Source organism: Amphiprion ocellaris, chromosome 2 (assembly GCF_022539595.1).
Source record: "Amphiprion ocellaris isolate individual 3 ecotype Okinawa chromosome 2, ASM2253959v1, whole genome shotgun sequence".
Lineage (NCBI taxonomy): Eukaryota > Metazoa > Chordata > Actinopteri > Pomacentridae > Amphiprion > Amphiprion ocellaris.
In genome coordinates, this window is record NC_072767.1 from 8,374,271 (window position 1) to 8,393,980 (window position 19,710).

At 36.3% G+C, this 19,710-nt stretch overlaps 1 protein-coding gene across 3 annotated transcripts in view; it reads right to left on the reverse strand.

Annotated features, from left to right (window-relative positions):
* Positions 1-19,710, reverse strand: part of pex5la (peroxisomal biogenesis factor 5-like a) — a 198,729-nt gene that overhangs the window by 61,133 nt on the left and 117,886 nt on the right. For 2 of the 3 annotated variants that reach the window (XM_055016548.1, XM_055016539.1), the window contains 5 exons: positions 17,692-17,886; positions 13,670-13,790; positions 11,720-11,807; positions 11,508-11,537; positions 7,280-7,375 (listed from right to left, as the gene is read on the reverse strand). In XM_055016548.1, coding sequence (XP_054872523.1) covers positions 7,280-7,375; positions 11,508-11,537; positions 11,720-11,807; positions 13,670-13,790; positions 17,692-17,886 — 530 coding nt within the window. The remainder of the gene's footprint in view (positions 1-7,279; positions 7,376-11,507; positions 11,538-11,719; positions 11,808-13,669; positions 13,791-17,691; positions 17,887-19,710) is intronic. The other variant, XM_055016544.1, reaches the window with a different exon arrangement.

Genomic DNA, 19,710 nt, shown 5'->3' on the forward strand with positions numbered 1-19,710 from the left:
TATCAGGATCAGACTCATTCTTTTGACTGTTTTCCATCAGTCAGTTTGTCCTCTTGGTCAGCAGTAACAGCAGCTAAATATCTAGCTTCTACTGCTGAGAAAAAGATCACATTAGCATGGATTAGCAACCCTGTTACTGTGATTAGAGTAGGGTTAGCAAACAACACAGAAACATGGAATAAAAATGCTACCATTGATGTGTAAGCTGAGCCAATCAAGCCTTTGATAGTTTATTACCTATTATTGATGATATGGAGCAGAAAATTGTAAAAGAGAAGGTTCATTTTTCAAACATTTTCAAGCTCAAATGTCCTCCAATTCTGGAATGACTGAAAAGTCTAACACTGTCATCAGCTCAGATGTCCGAAATGTCATCGAACCTAAATGGCTTCAGTTTCGTTTCTTGGATCGCTGACACTTTATTCCGCCTCTCCAGAGACTTTTATGTGTACACCCGTAAAACTTACAGTTTCTAATCAGCGCCAACTTTGTGAAATGGATCATATTTAGGAGACTAATTCCTCTCCGGCTCCTCATTTTCCTACATTTGGCTGCCTTGTCTAATTGGATGAATCGGAGGAAAGGTAGTGAGCTGATTTAATGTTTCCTCATCCACCTTTTTAAGTGTGGAGCAGCACAGAGATGGAAAAGATGTGACCGAGGGCTCAGTTAAAGCTGAAGTTTTAGTCGTTGGGAACGTTTAGAAAAATATTTTTGAGATTTATGTCATTTTGGACTCATTTTGAGTTATTTTGAGATGCTGTTGTCATTAAGGACACAATTTAGACAAATTTTAGGCATTTTTGAAAGGTTCCAGTTATTTTGGACTATTTTTGTGTAATTGCTGACACGATTTATGTAATTTTGGACACATTGTCAGTCTAGTTTTTGCAATGATGTGTGCAGCTAGAAGCAGAACAGTGCACACAAGGACATGATGTTTTTGTACCTGCTTTCTTCAATTTGCGCGACAAATTTTGGGTCATTCTGGACATTTTTTTTGCATTTGGACAAGTTCTAGTCATTTGGGACAGATTTCATCTCATTTTGGACACATTCTGGACAAATTTTAGGAATTTTGTACAATTTTTGATAAACTTTGATCATTTTGTTGAGCCATTTCAGACATGTGTTAGGCGATTTACCACTAAAATTTGACAAAAAACAAGTAGAGTTTGGTGCAACCCTGTTTTTGAGTCATATTGTACACATTTTGAGTCACTGTTGACCATTTTTGCCATTTTAAACTTGTGTTGAGCCATTTTATACACGTGTCGAGTCTTTTCGGACCATTCTTACTACTAGAAGATGGCAAAAAACAAGTAGAGTTTGTCGCAATCGTATTTTTTTGAGTCACTGTGGACACATTTCGAGTCATTCTGAATGATTTAGTCTTAACATGCATTGAGCCATGTTAGACATGTGTCAAGTCTTTTTGGACCATTTTTCCAACTAGAATTTGACACTAAACAAGTAGAGTTTGGTGCAGCCCTGTTTTTTGAGTCATTGAGATAGATAGATAGATAGATAGATAGATAGATAGATAGATAGATAGATAGATAGATAGATAGATAGATAGATAGATAGATAGATAGATAGATAGATAGATAGATAGATAGATAGATAGATATTTAATCCTGAGGGAAATTCAAGACACATTTTGAGTCATTGTTGACCATTTTAGACATGTGTTCAACCATTTTGGACCATTTTTACCACTAAAATTTGACAAAAAACAAGTGGACACATTCTGAGTCATTGTTGAGCCATTTTACACGTGTTGAATCTTTTTGGATCATTCTTACCAGTAAAATTCTTCAAACACAAGCCAAAATGGCTGAACTCCTGCATCGGAATCCAGTTACAGATTGATCCTTCGCCTCCGGATCATGTGTGAGCTCCAACTGTGCGATTATTTGGGAGGATGGCGGTTACACAACATGTGACGTCGCTGCTAACTTTGGGCCGGGATCCCCAGGTGGGTCGGTTCACTCTTCCTCTCACTTTCCTGGCCGTCTTACTGGTCCCTGCTCTATTATTTATTAACCATTACACAGCAGCAGCTTATTGTAACCTCAGTGCAGCTGCAGAGTTCACTCCTGTTTTCTGGGAAGAGAGACGTCCCCTGAGTGGTAAAGTGTTCCTTTTCTTTACTGGAGAACAAAACTTTTTAGGTTATATCTGTTATCTAAACTCTGCTAGGTGCAGAAACAGCTTTTGTGGTTCTCAGGTACCTGGTAAGAACTCCTAAAACAAGTGTTTGAGGTCAGTTTGAGGTGAAAACCTACAACAACAAAAAAACTACTTTCAACCAAGAAACTCTGTTGAGTCAAGATTTACCCTGATAGCTATTTTTAATTACCACCTCCTTAATAATAGATTGAACAAACACAAGATCTAAAGTTGATTACTGATAAAAATGTAGTTTTCTACAATATTTGGGTGTGTCATACTTAAATATGTTAGTTATAAATGTTGTAACGTTGTAAGTTGACAATTGTTTAAAAAATCTAATTAACTGAAATATTACAAAAGACTTACAAGAGACTCTTCAAAGGGATTTTCAAAATCAGTTGCCGCCTTGTGGCTTCCCCTTTGACTAAAGAGTCAAAATAAAATGTCCTTAATGTCATAGGAGCTTACCATACAGTACTACTTCCTGTCTCTTTCTCACGCATTTATTGATGGACAAACCATCTATATACTTCAAAATAAAAGCCCATTTTGAAGTATATAGATGGTTCACTGTAACAGAGCTTTAGGCAGATCTCTATCACAGTGTGGATTTAAAAGTTGGTTTTTATTTTGAAATGAATAATAACAAAATCAAACAGTGGTATTTAGTCTAGGATCACCAGGATTCTGTGAAGTTTGCTGCACTTTCAAAGTAAAAGCTCCAAGATGTTAGGAGTACAGACCAGGATGTGTGAGATATGCTGGCTTTTTAAAAATAAATAGCATTCCTCTTGAGAAGTTTAAAGCAGCTTACCAAGCAGTACTTCCTCCTGTCTCTTTCTCACACATTTATTGATGGAAAAATCACCTATATATTTCAAAATAAAAGTCCATACCCAGAAACAGAGCCTGGATATAATAGTTGCTGTCGTTTTAAAGTCTGGATTCCATAGCAAAAAACAAACAAACAAGCAAACAAATTGGTATTTACAACAGGATCATCAGTGAAGTGTGCTACACTGTCAAAGTAAAAGCTCAGAGATGTAAGAAGAACTTCACCAGGGTTTGTGAAATATGCTTACTTTTCAAAATAAACACGCCGTCTCATGGCTTCCCCTTGTGCCAGACTGTCAAAATAAAGTCCTCTGATGTTCAAAGCAACTTACCAAACAGTACTACTTCCTGTCTCTTTCTCGCACATTTATTGACGGACAAACCATCTATATACTTCAAAATAAGAGTTCATACCTGGTAACAGGGCCTGTATTTAATAGCAGTTTTTTTAAATTTTCAAATAAATAAATTAAATTCAAAATAAACATGTAACCTCACGACTTCCCCTACTGATAGACTGTCAAAATAAAATCTAACCAGACAGTACTTCTTCCTGTCTCTTTCTCACACATGTACTGATGCACAAACCGTCTATATACTTCAAAATAAGAGTCCATACCGAGTAAGAGAGTCTGGATTTAAAAGTTGTTCAAAAGTCTGAATTCCACAGTGAAAACAAGCAAACAAACAAACTGGTATTTACACAATTTGACTATATTTTGGACACATCTGAGTCGTTTTAGACTTTTTCTGTCATTTTGGATCAATTTTGGATAAACTTAGGTCATTTTGGATGGATTTAATCTAATTTTGGACACAATTTAGACAAATTTTAGGGTTTTTAGAAAAGCTCTACACATTTTGGACTATTTTGGGGTAATTGTTGACAAGATTTACACATTCTGAGTCTAGTTTTTGCAATGATGTGTGCAGCTAGAAGCAGAACAGTGCACATAGGGACATATTATTTTTGCACCTGCTTTCTTCTATTTGCATGGTGTTTACACCAGAATCACCAGGATTCTGTGACATGTGCTACACTTTCAAAGTAAAGGCGATGTTAGAAGAACTTGTTTGTGAAATGGCTGGCTTTTCAAAATAAAATGCACATATATAAATTATACATTACGTATAATTAGAGGACATATTACATCGGTGCACTCAGATTTTCTTCAGTAATTTTCCAGTTTATGTTGTTAACGAGGCTGATAGTAGTGTAATAGTAGAAAAACTTCACAACTCAACATATTCGTTGGTGTGTTGATGAATTAAAGCTTCTCTAATTACTGTAACTTCACCGTTCCCTGCGACACTGGATCACTGCAGAACCGTTGGCCTATTTACCTTGCTGGCTGTGAATATTTTTCTGGGTCAGCCTCCCGTTGAACTCCAAGTGTGTGGATGTAAAACGAACAGTTACACCGAGAGTCGCCTCCACGGTGTCGGAAGTACAACAGTGATCGTCTGACAAAGAGATAAAAAGGGCCGAAGGAGTCAAATGGAAATCAGGTAGAGATTCATACTGTCGGAGCCATTATGAGGCAACACGAAATGAGATTTTTAAAGAAAGTTTTCGCAGCTTAAAGTTCACTGAATCCTCCCTTTATTCCAACTCTTTATTTTAGTATCTCGACAAGAACTCAAAGGACTTTTCTTCCTTTTCTCATAAAGCAGGGGGCAGCTTCTATTCTTTATTAAATACAATAATGTGAAATGAGCTCTAGGTCTCTTTTCATGATTAAAATAACTCAGCTCTCATTTTGAGTTTGCTGTTCTGGGGTCAGAGGAAATTAGAGTATATAAAACACAAAATAATACAAATAAAAAGCAAAAGAAAGTTTGATAATAGAGGAGGAATTCTTGGATTTCTTTGGTTTTCATGTATATTTTTCTAGGATTATAAGTATAGCGCTAAATTATACAGGTTGACAACACTGTGGAGTTAGGATAGACTTGTGTTTTTTTAAAAATCATTTTAAGTTCATTCAGCTTTGAAACATAAGTTCTCCGACCTTAAAATGTGACCTAACTGCACTTTAAGAAGATTAATTAGTTAAATGTTGTCTTATGAGTGGTAAAAGTGTAAAACTAGCCGAGTTAATTTAACCGAACTTGAGAAAACAAGCTCAATAAACTCACGATATTAACTTAAATCAATACAGACTGTAGCTAAAGACACACCTGCTTTATTTTATACATTTTCTGACTTTAGTTTTCCTTCTCCATTCGATTTAAGGAATTTTCAATCTCATGTTGAACCATTTTTGACCAGAGTTAAGATGCTGCTTCTGGCTACAGAAAGATAAATTATAAATCTGTGGGTGTCCTGGATCATGGAATTGTTTTATTTTGAAAAGAAACATCCAGAACTTAAGTTATTAAAAACACACAGCAAGGTTTCACCATTTTTGTTTACTCAAACTACAAAAAAACAAGACTTTTTGGGGGAGTTGTAGCTCTTCAACAATGTATTCTTGAAAGTTTGTTTGTATACTAGTTTTGCTTTTTGATAAACTTCATTTAATAAGTTCAGCAAACTCTCAGCAAAAGGCGTCGTCACGCGGTGAGCCTGAGCGGACGAATATGTCGTCACGCGGCGCTATAAGACGGCTTTGTTTACATTCTCTGGTTGCACGCCACCTTGGATTGTGCTACATTTGTTAACTTTTTGCCCTTCATTATGGCTCCCAAGCGTAAGTCAAGCCTCATGTCCACTAGATGCGTTTTTCCCACATATAAACGCGGCACGTCTGAAAATCGCACACACAGTGGGCAGTCACTAGAGGGCCACAACATTGTCACATGACAGCGCTTGAGTTTCAGCAGGTCACTATGTGGTCATGTGATCGTGCTTTCAGCTCGACAGTCCAGCAGATTCGTCGGATAAATGTAGCAGCTCGGCCGCAAACTTCTTCTTTTATTTCGAAAACAGTTCAGCGAAAGCTATTTCTGAAAGCATTTGAGGCAAGAAATAAGGTACTGAATCTGTCCTGGTTTTAGTTCACAAATGGCTAGTTTGGACTTTTGAGGAAAGTTTTGTAATGTGTTGGACTTCCGCACACCACATCGAATTTACATAAAGTACAAGTGAAGTCTGCTTTATGCAAATGAATCGCAGCCCGCTCCAGGTAAACACACCGGATCGCAGCTCCAATCGCACTGCATGCTGGTCCGGTTGCGGTGCGTTCTGAGCTGCAATCCGGTATGTTTGGATTGCGGGTCACAGCTCATTTTCGTAAAGTAGACTTGACTTCTTCTACTTCTACATCTAAAGGAGCCGTTGGTGAACTAAAGCGAGGACAGATTCAGCTGCTGCACAGCTTATTTCTCGCCTCAAATGCTTTCAGAAATACTTTTCGCTGAACTGTTTTCGAAATAAAAGAGAAAGTTTGCAGCCAAGCCTCTATGTTAGTACGATGCATCTACTGGACCGTCAAGCTGAAAGCACGGTCACATGACCACGTAGTGGCCCACTAGTGACAGCCCACTGTGTGTGCGATTTTCATATGCGGCAATAACGCATCTTGTGGACACGTACCTTTAGCTCCAGAATTAGCCGCCGTTCCCAGCTTTCTCTCGCTCGACACAAACACACACTACTGCTGACTCTCAGCCAATCAGAGGTGAGCTAACTAAACATGGCACATTCACTGACATTAGATAAATCTCGAACTGAGTAATAAACACTGAAATCTCAACATCAACAACATCAGTCTGTTACAATATTCTGTTATCTTCTTGTAAAATGATTCATACATGCATGTAAATCATTGGTATTCATGACTTTTCTGAAGCACCGATAAATATCGTGATGTACATAAGGCTTTGTTTACATTTTCGCCAGAGTTTTGACCTTCGGTGAAAATCGACTTATGTCAATCCGTAGGAATGGAACTCCGACACAAGTTGAGGACCCCCTGTAGTACAAAATATCTTTGACACACTGTACATTGGGATGTACTCAATCTTTTTTGCTTATATACTATGGTATTATCAATAAAAAGCACCCTATGATTTGTTCCCACTTGGGGTTTTATCTTTGTATTTCTGGGTATCTTATCTTCTACAGAGATAAAGTTGCAATAAGCAGTTTCATTTTGAGTCTCTTCGGCCTGATTATAACAGAAAATGCTCTTGACAAGGACAGCACATGGAGGAACCAAAGTTCAGCCCCTGGAAAGTGAAAAATCAGCTCCTGTTATTAAAAGTCAGCAGCGGAGACGGTTTAGCGGCGACAGCTGACAGATGTGAGGTGAACCGAGCTGCTTACCTCCACAGCGGCCTTGGCTCGCTCGAACTCCTCCTCCAGGGACTGATGTCTGGACAGCAGGGCGCTCCCCCACCGCTGCTCCTTGGTCAGCCGGGCCTGCCGCACACATTTCACCTCATCAACATTTATGCACAAAGCGGACCCATTAAACATCCACCTTCACACAGACACGTAGCACATCACAGGGCCAGCCGTCTCTGCTTTCCCAGGGACAAGCCAATATCCCTGCGTCGACAAAGCCTCTGACATGCTCAGGAAGGCCAGCAGAACCACCACCGTCAGCACCTGAACAACATGCTACTCATCCAGCCTCATTTCCAGCCTCCTGCACATGCAACATCAACCCACGCCGATGGAAATCGACCAATTACACGCGTGTGGGTTTGCATTATCACGCCGTGGTGTCGTTTACGATTCCACCGACACGTTAAAGTGCGAGGGGGTAAATGATTTCGAGATATTCTTTCGTTCTCCGATGTGATATAGTGCGAGATTTACAGCAAATCGCTGTTTGTGTCCCAGGGCTAATGCATTACGCTGCCGTGTGTGTGTGTGTGTCCGGCTCTTCTCTTTACCGGCAGTCAGGTCGGCCATTACCTGTAACATCTCTGTAGACTCATTACACAGGACTAATTTAGGTCACCGAGGAAAAAGCCCGAAGATAACCACGTTTTTATTTACAGAAACAAAATGCATGCAGTGTTTAAAAGAAAATCTTGCCACATTTGCACAGTTATCTCAGGTTTGTTAAAGGAGAAATCCACCCCAAAAAACACTGCAACAATGTTTGCAAACCATTTAGTCTCACTCTAGTTTTTCAGTTTAATCCCTCCCCTCTAAGAAATCTGGCAAGATTTAGTATTCTGACGGTTTAATACCAGAAAATGTTTGAACTAGCTGCAGGGAAACAGGAGCAGTTAGCCTGTGGTGCTAGTGTTTGGAAACAAAGAGGGCTTCTTTCCAGACTCACAAATGTTCAGTTTTACTTAATTAGAGGAAGGAATTTAGTGTAGGACAGGAAGTGACAGCAGTTTCTCTGGAACAAGACTCAACAGACCCGAAGGCATTGCAGCCGGATGTTGTGTTTTGACTAATTTGATATTAATCATCAGGTTTAGATGTGTGTGTTTATAAAGAATGTCTGCATGCTGTTTTTATGGAATTGCATTGTGGGAAATGTAGTAAGTGAATGAGAAACGGCAGAAGCAACATCTAGCTTGATTCTTTTTGGTGATCGGTGGCACCTTTACATCTTAAACGTCTTGATTTTTCTTGAAGCATTCAGTCGTTGATTTCATACAGAAGCAGAAAAAAGCAGCATCTTATTTCCAGCTGGTGGTTCTGGGCTTTTGGCTGACTGAAATGTCAACTTTTAGCTGCTTTGGCTTTTTAATTTTTCCAGCTGACCTGCTTTTAAATGAGAATCCTTTAGAGGTCTTAAATATGCATTAAATATACATATGCATGTTGTAATGCTAAAAGAACGAAGCAAATGCTGCAAAAAAAAGCATTTTTACACGATTAATTTGTAAGAATTTACACATGATTAATGTGGAAGAATTTGCTTCTAGATTAATAAAGTTCTCTCATCTATAATAAATGCAGATAAAGATGCATCACATTGTGTTGCATTGTAGAGCTAGTATGTCCTATGATGAGGAAACTGTTTGGTTTTTATGTTGCCTGTTTGTTTGAAAGCTCGTAACATAACAACTAAATCTAAAAATATTCCCTCCTGACCTCCTCCGAATGAGCTGTTTTTTTTATGTACAGTAACGTTAGTATCTTTGTTGAAGCCATGCAAAGTTTTACCTTCATACTACGAATATTTTCCGAGTTACAGACCCCTGAAGGGAAATTTCATGTATTTTTAATCTGCATTGCATTTTCTTGCATTTTTGACCCTCATAACTCTATTCTTTGCTCCACATTTTAGATACCTTACATTTTTAGAGCAGAAAAACATGTTCTGCTAAAAATTGCAACCAGATTAGTTTTTATCTAAACCTGAAATCTCACTTTTGTTCAGCACATTCTTTTATATGAGCAACTTTTAGCATAAATTTTATGCGCTATTTTAAAAAATATGTCTCTATTACAGTTTTGCAACAGAATGAATTGTGTCTATAAGATGATTCTGGTATCAAATGTGTGTAAAATTGATCCTCTCATTGTCTAGAACTTGTTCTGGCCAACCACCTATCGCACATGCTGATATGAGCCTAGAAAGTTTACCCAGAATGCACTTTTTAAAGTTTTCTGCAGCCCCATGTCATCACACTACCACCTCCGTGCTTCACTTTCAGGACTATGCATTCAGTGTGGTACTAGTGGTCAGAACAGACACAAGCAAAAAAAACAAACAGACACAAAATGGCCACAAAGAAACACAAAACCAACTTTAAAGTTTACCCAGAATGCACTTTTTTAGGTTTTCTCCAGCTACATATCATCCTCTGTGCTTAACCGTCAGGACTATGCATTCAACTGTGGTACTACTGGTCAGATAAGGCACAAAACAACCACAAATAGACACAAAACCGCCCTTGAAAGTTTACCAAGAATGCACTTTTTAAAGTTTTTCATCATACTCCCACCTTTGTGCTTCACTGTCAGAACTATGCATTCACTGTGGTACTGCTGGTTCGAAGAGACACAAAACGACCACAAACAGACACAAAATGACCACAAAGAAACACAAAACCATCTCTGAAAGTTTACCTAGAATGCACTTTTTATACATTTTTTTCCCAGTCCCATATCATCACACTCCCACGTTTGTGCTTCAATGTCAGGACTATGCATTCACTGGGGTGCAGTTTTACTGTTCAAGCTACGATACAGCCCATAATACTGATGTTAGAAGTTGGTTATAGAGAAAAATGAGCAATAACTAGATTTAAATCTTTTACTGGCAATTTTGTGCCCTTTTTTGGGTAATTTTATGGATTTCTGTGGTTATTTTCTGTCTTTTTTGGTAATTTTGCATTTTTTGGGCTGATTTTGAGTCTTTGTGGTAAGTATGCATCTGTCAGTGGAAATTTTGTGTCTTTCTGTGGTATATTCACCTCTTTTTGTGCTAATTTTGTTTCTTTGTGGTAATTTTAGCCCTGTTTTGGCAATTTTTGCGGTTAATTTGTCTATTTTTGTGGTACTTTTTCAGCTTTTTGAAGTTCATTTAGTTGCAGTTTCTACTAGAACTCGTGTTTTTCATCCTAAAATGCCATGTGTCGATCTGCTGTACTGATGAAATTCTGTGGCTCAGAAATGATGGAAAATTAAAAAGCCCACCTCTATGTACTTCAAGCACCTATAACTCTAAAAATATTCATAGTATGGAGGTAAAACTTTGCATGGCTTCATTAGATATACTAAAGTTATTGTAGATTTGAAAAAAAACATTAAAAACCTGTAATATAAAGTTCCATTTCCAGTATTTCTATTCAAAGATGAAGCTGAAAGTTCACAGAGAGCCTCTAAGTTGACTTTAAATACTGATTTATCATATTACGCATCTTGTAAAGCACCTTGTAACTTTTTGTTTGAAAGATGCTACACAAATAAAGCTAGTACTACGAATATTATGTTGGTTTTAACGTCAAAAATAAACTTCACTGCTAATGTAATGATTGCTTCAAGCTCCTGATCTCTAACTGAGCTTATATTTCTAAGCTGCAGCCTTGTGTTGCTTCAGTCTATGTAAATTTCATGCAACACACTTTGCATGCACTTTGCGTTATTGTGTGTGCGTGTAGCCGCCAAACATGAAACTAAACCCAGTCTGTGCAGTATTTCTATCATGTAAACTCGAGTCCTGTGTGTTTGTTTGCCAATAATTTCCCTCCGTCTCAGACAGCTATCTTTAATCCCCAAATCTATTATTTATCGTAGCGCTGAAAAGGTGCTGTGTGCTTAGCTAGCTCGCCGAGATCGACGCTAAATGGGCTCCGAGTGAGACTGCTGAATAATTCATGGACTATTAATCTAATAATGGCGTCTGGAAACAAGACCCCTTATGCAGACCTACACAGAGACATCGACTAAGGAGGAAAGCGCTTGACATTTGGACCTCGTAGCACCACAAAGGAACAATCTGAATTTCCTGAAAGGGGTCTTTTGGCTTCGGGTACAATGGCTACAAATGGTGGAATTGAAAGTGATGCTGTTTCGCCGGTGCAAATGTGAAAGTCTTTCGGTGTTGTATGAAAGGATGCGTAGGGAGGCTTACATGTCTTCCACTAATATACTGCCTGTTGAGCTGAAATGGAAGAATTGTAGGTGTTAGGACAACAATGATGCACACAAACAGGCCGTCTTAGTAGATACACACTTTAACGTTAGCACGACGTTAGCATGCAGTCGCTAGATAGAGTTAAATCCATCATTTGTCTCTTTCCAAAATGATGTAGATGATTACTTCCTGTCAGAATGAGGACTTACTTGTGATGCGAGGGCCGACTCCGGCTCCACTTTGGCTTCCAAGGTGTTTTTATTTGACGAGTCTAATTGCGTTTTACAGTCAATGGACCTGAAGGAGGAAAAATGGTGCAAGTTTTTTTTTTTTTGTTTTTGTTTTTTTTTTTAGCAACGGAGCTCTTAAAATGCATCCCACATGCACTGAACAAGCATGAATGTCGCTTATCTTTTAAATTGTTGTCACCTTGAAGCTTTTGGGTCAGAATTGGAGGACATTTTATATTAAATTTCAAATAATCCACATACAAAATGCTAAAACATGCAGTTGTTGTGTAAACGTTCTTGTCCTGAGACAAAATCTAAAAAAAAAATAGAAAGAAAGAATGTTTGTAAATATTTCTAAAAATACTAAATAAGTCTGGAGTTTCCCCTAAAATGCCATTTTTCTTTTGTCCCACCCACTTGATGATCAAACTGAATCGCAAATAAAACAGTTAAAATGCAATGTAAATCTTCCTTTTTTTTGGTGTTATTTTTTCATTGATGTCTCTTGTAATTGTGGGAATTTTTTTTAATCAACATAATATTCTAAATAATAATTATTATGCATGGAACGTGTGTCCCACAACATGCACCACAAACAAACACAAAGCCATCCTTGAAACTGATGATGACGTTTTTGTCGTCTCGTGTCTTGTTTTTATCAATTCTGTCTTGTTTTTGTCATTTTCTATCTTGTTTTTGTTGTTTTGTGTGTTGTTTTTTGTCAATTTGTGTCTCATGTCTGTCATTTTCTGTCTTGTTTTTGTCATTTTGTGTCTTGTTTTTTTGTGTCTTGATTTTATCATTTTCTGTCTCATTTTTGTTGTTTTGTGTCTTGTTTTTGTCATTTTGTGTCTTGTTTCTATTGTTTTCTGTCTCGTTTCTGTCATCTTGTGTCTTGTTTTTGTTGTCGTGTGTTGTTTTTGTTGTCTTGTGTGTTGTTTTTGTCGTTTCATCTCATTTCTGTCATTTTGTGTCTTATTGTTGTCATTCTGTGTCTTGTTTTTGTTGTTTTGCCCATGTTTCTGTCATTTTGTGTCTTGTTTTTATCATTTTCTGTCACATTTCTGTCATTTAGTGTTACATTAGCATGGATTAGCAACCCTGTTACTGTGATTAGAGTAGGGTTAGCAAACAACAAATAAAACATGGAATAAAAATGCTACCATTGATGTGTAAGCTGAGCCAATCAAGCCTTTGATAGTTTATTACCTATTATTGATGAATATGGAGCAGAACATTGTAAAAGAGAAGGTTCATTTTTCAAACAGTTTGAATGTCCTCCAGTTCTGGAATGACCCTTTTGTTGACCTGGAAATCCAGTTTCAAGATCAGTTTGAGGAAATTTCTGATCTAAAATCCAGCCGTTTATAAAATAGAAAATGGCTGTACTGGAAAAGAAGACTGAGATTCTGCATATTTGTCATTTTTTCCTGCATGGAAGCTAGATTTTGGTAAATATTGGAGTTAAAGCTCAGATTACAGAGCAAATACAGCTGGATTTTTTTCATCCTACTGGGAGATAACACAACAAGCTGACAAATAGAAATCCAATAATCACTTTGCACAGTTGCCTTCCAACACCTCCTGATGGAAACCTGCCTCTTTAGCTGCATTGTAGTGTCTGTTTTGTCTGTCAACAGTAATCTTTTTAGCTTTTTATACGCCTGCTGTGGTAAAAAATGATGCTGATGAGAGTAAAAACAGCAAAAAACTAAAAAAACTGAACTGAAATGCAGCTTCGGAGCAGATTTGGAGGGAAACATTGTGGTTTTAGTTAAAAAAAAAAAGCAATCTCTAATCACAGGTGTGTAGCAGGACACAAACTCCTCCATGAATAATAAATGACAACACCGACTATAAAGCGAGAGGAGCAGAATAGTTCCCTCCAACACGCTGTAATCTCTGAACAACACAAAGGTCAGAACCTACCACAGGAACTCGTTGGAGGAGTTTTTAGATGAACGTCGTCTCTCCAGCTTCCATTTCCTGTTGCCGTTTCTCTCCGGGTTCGGAGTCAGATCCTCCCATTTATCCAAAGAACAGATGGTAACTAGTGACAGTAACGAAATAATAAAGACTTAAACAGAATAAAATCATCAGAATGAGACCCTGATCCAACACTGATCACACATGCTGAAAGGGTTATGCACTTTTTAAAGTTATCAGAAACCAGAAACCCATCCAGGGTACCAAGGATTGTTTCTCTGACTATGTGTCAGAGACATTAAACTGTTCACAGTAGGATGCATCCCATAATTAATACTGGTACTCAAAGCTGGTTATAGAGAAAAACAACAAAAAACAGAAAACTCTTTAGTCTGTGATGCCTGGATTGTATCTAAAACTGATTTGATTGCACTGTTTGTTTGTTTTTTGTCAATTTTGCCCTTTTTGCAGTGATTTTTAGCTTGTGAGGAAATTTTGCAGAATTTTTGTGTTTATTTTGTGTCTTTTTGTGGTCATTTTGGATTTTTTGTGGAGATTTTATGTCTTTTGTGGCAATTTTGCATCTTTCATTAGTAGTTTCAGCTCGTTTTGTGGAGATTTTGCATGTTTTTTTTTTTTTTTTTACAGCAGTTTTAGTGTTTGGGGTGATTTTTCCTATTTCTGTGGTGATTTTGTCACTTTGTGGTAATTTTGCATTTTTGCTGGATTTTTTTTGTCTTTTTAAGGTGATTTTGTTTCTTTGTGGTAATTTCGGCCATTTTGTGGTGGTTTTAGCACTTTTTTGCAGCGATTTTGAGTCTTTGGGGGTAATTTTGCCTATTTCTGTGTTGATTTTATGGCTTTTTGTGCTAATTTTGCATCTTTGTGTGGTGATTTAGCATTTTTTTGTGGAAATTTTGTCCCTTTTTGTGGTGATTTTGCATTTCTTTGTGGTATTTTTTGCCATTTTATGGTGATACCGTATCTTTTTTTGCAACAAACTTTAGTCTTTAGCTGTTTCTGTGTTGATTTTGCATTTTTCTGTGGTTATTTTACTTGTTTTTTTGCAATTTAGTGTCTTTGTGTGTCGATATGGAGCTTTTTTGGGGTAATTTTGACCTTTTCTGTGGTGATTTTGCACGTTCTTTTCCAGGAAATGTTATTCATTTTGTGTTGATATTGTGTCTTTTTGTGGTAATTTTGCATTTTTTTCTGGAAATTCTGTGTTTTTATGATGATTTTGTGGTTCTTTGTAGTAATATTGGCCATTCTGTGATGATTTTGCATCTTTTTTGCAGTGATGTTTAATATGGGAGGTCATTTTGCCAAATTTTATGTCTTTTGTGGTAATTTTGGATTTTTTGTGGAGACTGTTTTTGTGGCTATTTTTGTTATTTACTTTTTGACCTTTTGTGGCTATTTTGTATCTTTCTGTAGTAATTTCAGCCCCTTTTGTGGCACTATTGCATCTTTTCTGCAGCATTTTTTTTTTGCCTTTAGGGTAGTTTTGCCTATTTTTGTTTTGATTTTGTGGCTTTTTGTGCCAGTTTTGCATCTTTGTGTGGTTAGTTAGCATTTTTTTGGTGGAAATTTTGTCCCATTTTGTGGAGATTCTGCATTTCTTTGCATTTTCTTTCCAATATTGGAGTAGTTTGGTCTATTTTTTTGTTGATTTTGTGTCTTTTTGGGTCATTTTGGCCCTTTTGGTGGTGATTTTGCATGTTTTTTTGCAGCGATGTTTAGTCTTTGGGATAATTTTACTTGTTTTTGTGTGGATTTTTTGTGTCTTTGTGGGTTTTTGCATTTTTTGTTGAAATTTTGTGTCCTTTTGTGATGATTTTGTTTCTTTTTGGACATTTTGGCCTTTTTAGTGGTAGTTTTCTATGTATTTTGTGGCAATTTTGGGTCTTTTTTGACATTTTTGCATTTTTCTATGGTTATTTTGCATTTTTGGGTGGATTTTGTGGCAAATTGCATGCAATATTGGGGTAGTTCTGTCTATTTTGATTTGATTTTTTTTGTCTGTTTGGGTAATTTGGCATTTTTTGTTGACATTCTGTGTCTTCTTAAGGTTAATTTTGGTCCTTTTTCTGGTATTCTTGAATGTTTTTTCAGAATTTGTTAGTCTTTTGGGTAGTTTTACCTATTTTTGTTTTGATTTTGTGTCTTTTTGTGGTAATTTTGCATTTTTTGTTGAAATTTTGTATCTTTTTGTGATGATTATGTTTCTTTTTGGAAATTTTTGGCCTTTTCTGTGGTGGATTTCTGTGTTTTTTGTGACATTTCTGAGTCTTTGGGGTAATTTGGTCAACATATGAAATTTAAAAAACTTTAATTCCCTGTGATACATCAGCTGCCCTAAAGACAAAGTGCTCTCTCTTAATATACACGAACGTCATTGTGAAACAGAAGCAAAATTAACAAGCAGTGACACTAATTTCAAAAGAAACTCGTTATTTTTTCCATTAGTCGAAGCACAAACCTTTTAAAAGCTGTTTTCTCCAATGGAATCTTTGTGATACAAACAGGGAGCTAAAAACAGACCAACATTAAAGCTGCAGACGTCTAAAACATCTGGCTGCAGCTGTAAGAGGACCAGAAGTTTGCTGGTAAATGACACCGGAGTTCTAATCAGCCTCAGAGACATGAATTATTCACCGCGCCACAGTTTGACTCTCTGAAGACTTTAACCTTTTCAGCTGACAAATACTGAAGTAATTGGCCATTTCCTCTTAATGTCCTCAAAGATGATCCCCTTCATTACAGTAAATTGGCTTGATCCCTCCGCGGTTCACACTGAGCATGTGCGGGGTCAGTTCCTCAGGGGATTGTGGGAGTTCTGGTGGTGGAGGGGGACAGAGTTATGGATCTGGATGAAGTGGTTGATATGAGGTGCTTATGATGTATTTAAACCACAGAACAGGTCAGATCAATGATAGGACACTGAGGTCAAGTTAATGGATTTATTGGATGTTGGACTGAGAGTTTCCTTGTATTGTAGACATTATTTGTGTCAGAAAAAAATGCATGAAAAAATCTGTAATGTTCAACATTTGTGAAAATATCTGTAAAATAAAGATGTTTTAAGTTGATTTAAACACCGTAAACTGTATTGGAAAAGAAAAAATTTGAAAAAAAAACCAAAACAAACAAAAACATTTTTCTGATATGGACATTTACAGTTTTGGAGTGTTTTTTTCTTCTATTTGTCTCTTTTCCAATTTTTTTCTTTTTTTTTTTTACCATCAATATCCATGAATTGATTCTTTGTGATTTCAGCAAATCAATTTATCTATAATTTAGCAAAACAAGAAATAATAATGTTGTAAAATAATACATAATAATTTAGAACGTTTCCCCATTCTTATTATACACCCTCATTTTTTTTACAGTCAATAAAAACATAAAAAAACAAAGAAAAGACTTAAAAGCAGATCTATCTATCTATCTATCTATCTATCTATCTATCTATCTATCTATCTATCTATCTATCTATCTATCTATCTATCTATCTATCTATCTATCTATCTATCTATCTATCTATCTATCTATCTATCTATATATATATATATATATATATATATATATATATATATATATATACACATACATACAGGGAAACAGGGAAAATCCATACACCATTTTTCAATCCCCAAAATATATGTCCTTCATTTTTTTCCCCAGTCTACATGTAAATTATTTTCAGTTTTTCTAGGATTTTACTAGATATCTAGAATACATTTTTAAAAATGTTTTCCCCAAATAATAGCAAATATCTCTCAATGATATTTTTGCTGATTTAAATGCAGTAAAAAATGGTGTTATTTGGAATAATTAGGACAAACCATTGTTAGACCCGTTATCTCTGATTGGTGAACTTTGTTATCTCTCATGAGGGGTTTTAGGAATCATCAAGCCTCTGTAGCTGCATTAGCTTCCTCTACTACAACTACTGTCACATGTCCAGAGTGTTGAGCATTAAAGTCCTGGTTCTGATAGAAGACCGTGAACCATTCAGTCTGTACCTGAGTCCAGCGATGTCCTCTCCGGGGTTCTCATGCTCGGTCCAGTCTGCTCGGCCTCCACCTGGATCAGCTCCGTCTCATCCGTCTTCTTCCGGTTGTTCTTCTGGACTGACGACAGCAGACTCTTCCTGTCTCTGCTGTTCCTCCTCTCCACTGGTTCGCTGAGGTCCAGCAGGTCCAGAGTTGAAGACAGAACTGGCAGGAGAAGACATCCAAACTTTTAGAAGTCGGAAGTCAAACATTTCTATGCAGGGTTTTTTTGGCAACAGACAATGGAAGCAACTCATGTTCCTACTAATGCTGTTGCACTATTTCTTTTATTGCATCTATTCGAACTTTAAAACACATGGTCCCCTGCGACCTTATAAATGAGTTAACTGCACTTCGGTTGATTCATTTTGTCCAAAATCATCTTATAAGTTGTGAAAGTGTGAAACTAGTTGAATGAAATTAAATTAAAACAAGTTCAATCAGCCTAATATTTGAAGTTTAACTGACCATAGATTTCGGACGGAAGATTCTTTATTTTACATTTTCCAATTTTAAGGACTTTTTAATTTTATTTATTTATTTTTTTTGCCAGTTCAAGACTTTGAGGCTGCCGCCATTTTCTGTGAGATAAAAATAAAACTCTACGGTTGAAGAGACTGAATTCATTTCGAACCAGAACTAAATTAAACAGTAAGTTCTCATCATGTCTGTTTTCTCTCATTACAAAAATAAAAGTCTCTGGGGAGTTTGAGATCTCCAGTGCATCCTGGGAAGTCTGTCAAAAACTACTTTTATTTCTTACATTTTTTTCCCTCTGGTTTAATGAGTTGAGTGAACTCTCAGCTGTTCACAAGCCACAAAGACTTAAAAAAATAAAGACTGAAAACATTACAAGAATCCATGTTTTTAAGCTTTAAAGTGGTCGGAAAATGTAATAAAAATCTTATTATTATCACATATATAAACCAAATATTAAAGTATTAAATTAAACATTATTAAATATGATCACTGTAAGAACAACAACAATAATAATAACAATAATAATATGTAAGTATTATTATGTGTAAATCAAATATTATTATTATTATTAATCAAATATTACATTAAATATTATTAAATATGATTACTTTAACAATGATAATAATAAAAATAATAATAACTATAATAATATTAATAGTGATAATAATTTTTATTATTATTACAGATGTAAATCAAATGTTAAAGTTTTAAATTTTATGTTATTAAATATTATGAAATATTAGAAATAAATTCATCACAATTGTTGAACTGCAAAGATGCACACAATATATTTTTGGTGAATGTGAAGCTTTTCATGTATGTCTTATATTATCATTTAATGCAGATGTTTTTTTTGGTTTTTTGTATATATTTTACATGTAAGGGACAGTTTGGAAATGTTAAAATTTTCATAAGAAGCAGGTAAAGTACACTTTATTTATTTATTCTCTACAGTATACAGCAGAAACCTTTTTAAATATTATTAAAACATATAATAATATTGGTGACAGCTGGTTGAATAAATGGTAAAGTTCATGAATGAATTTAACTTCCACTGTGGTTTGGTGTCTCTGTTGTGTTCAGTGAGTAACTCTATGAATGTAACGTCCTATTTCTGAGCTCCAGTCCGATTTTACCACCTTTAACCTTTATTTTTCTGAGATAAACCACAACGTCAGGTTTCACTTATTCTGCAGCGTGGAGCTTCCCTTCTGATCTCCATGTTTCCTGACAGCAGAGTCGAGCTGTCGGAGGCACTCAGCTGCTCAGTTTCCCTTCAGGGAGAAATCTGGAAAATTTGCTGCTGCTCTTTTCTGCCCATCTAAATGTATTTCATGCAACTGAACGATCCGCTGTTTGGTCAGTTCAGTGACTTAATCTCAGGTTGGTGGAAAGAAAAGAAAAACCTTCAGTCAAGAAGCTCAATTTTTATCTCACATAATGTTTGTAGATTGATTTATTTTGTCGTTTAACTCAAATCAGGAATTTGTGAGAATATTTCCAGCTGTT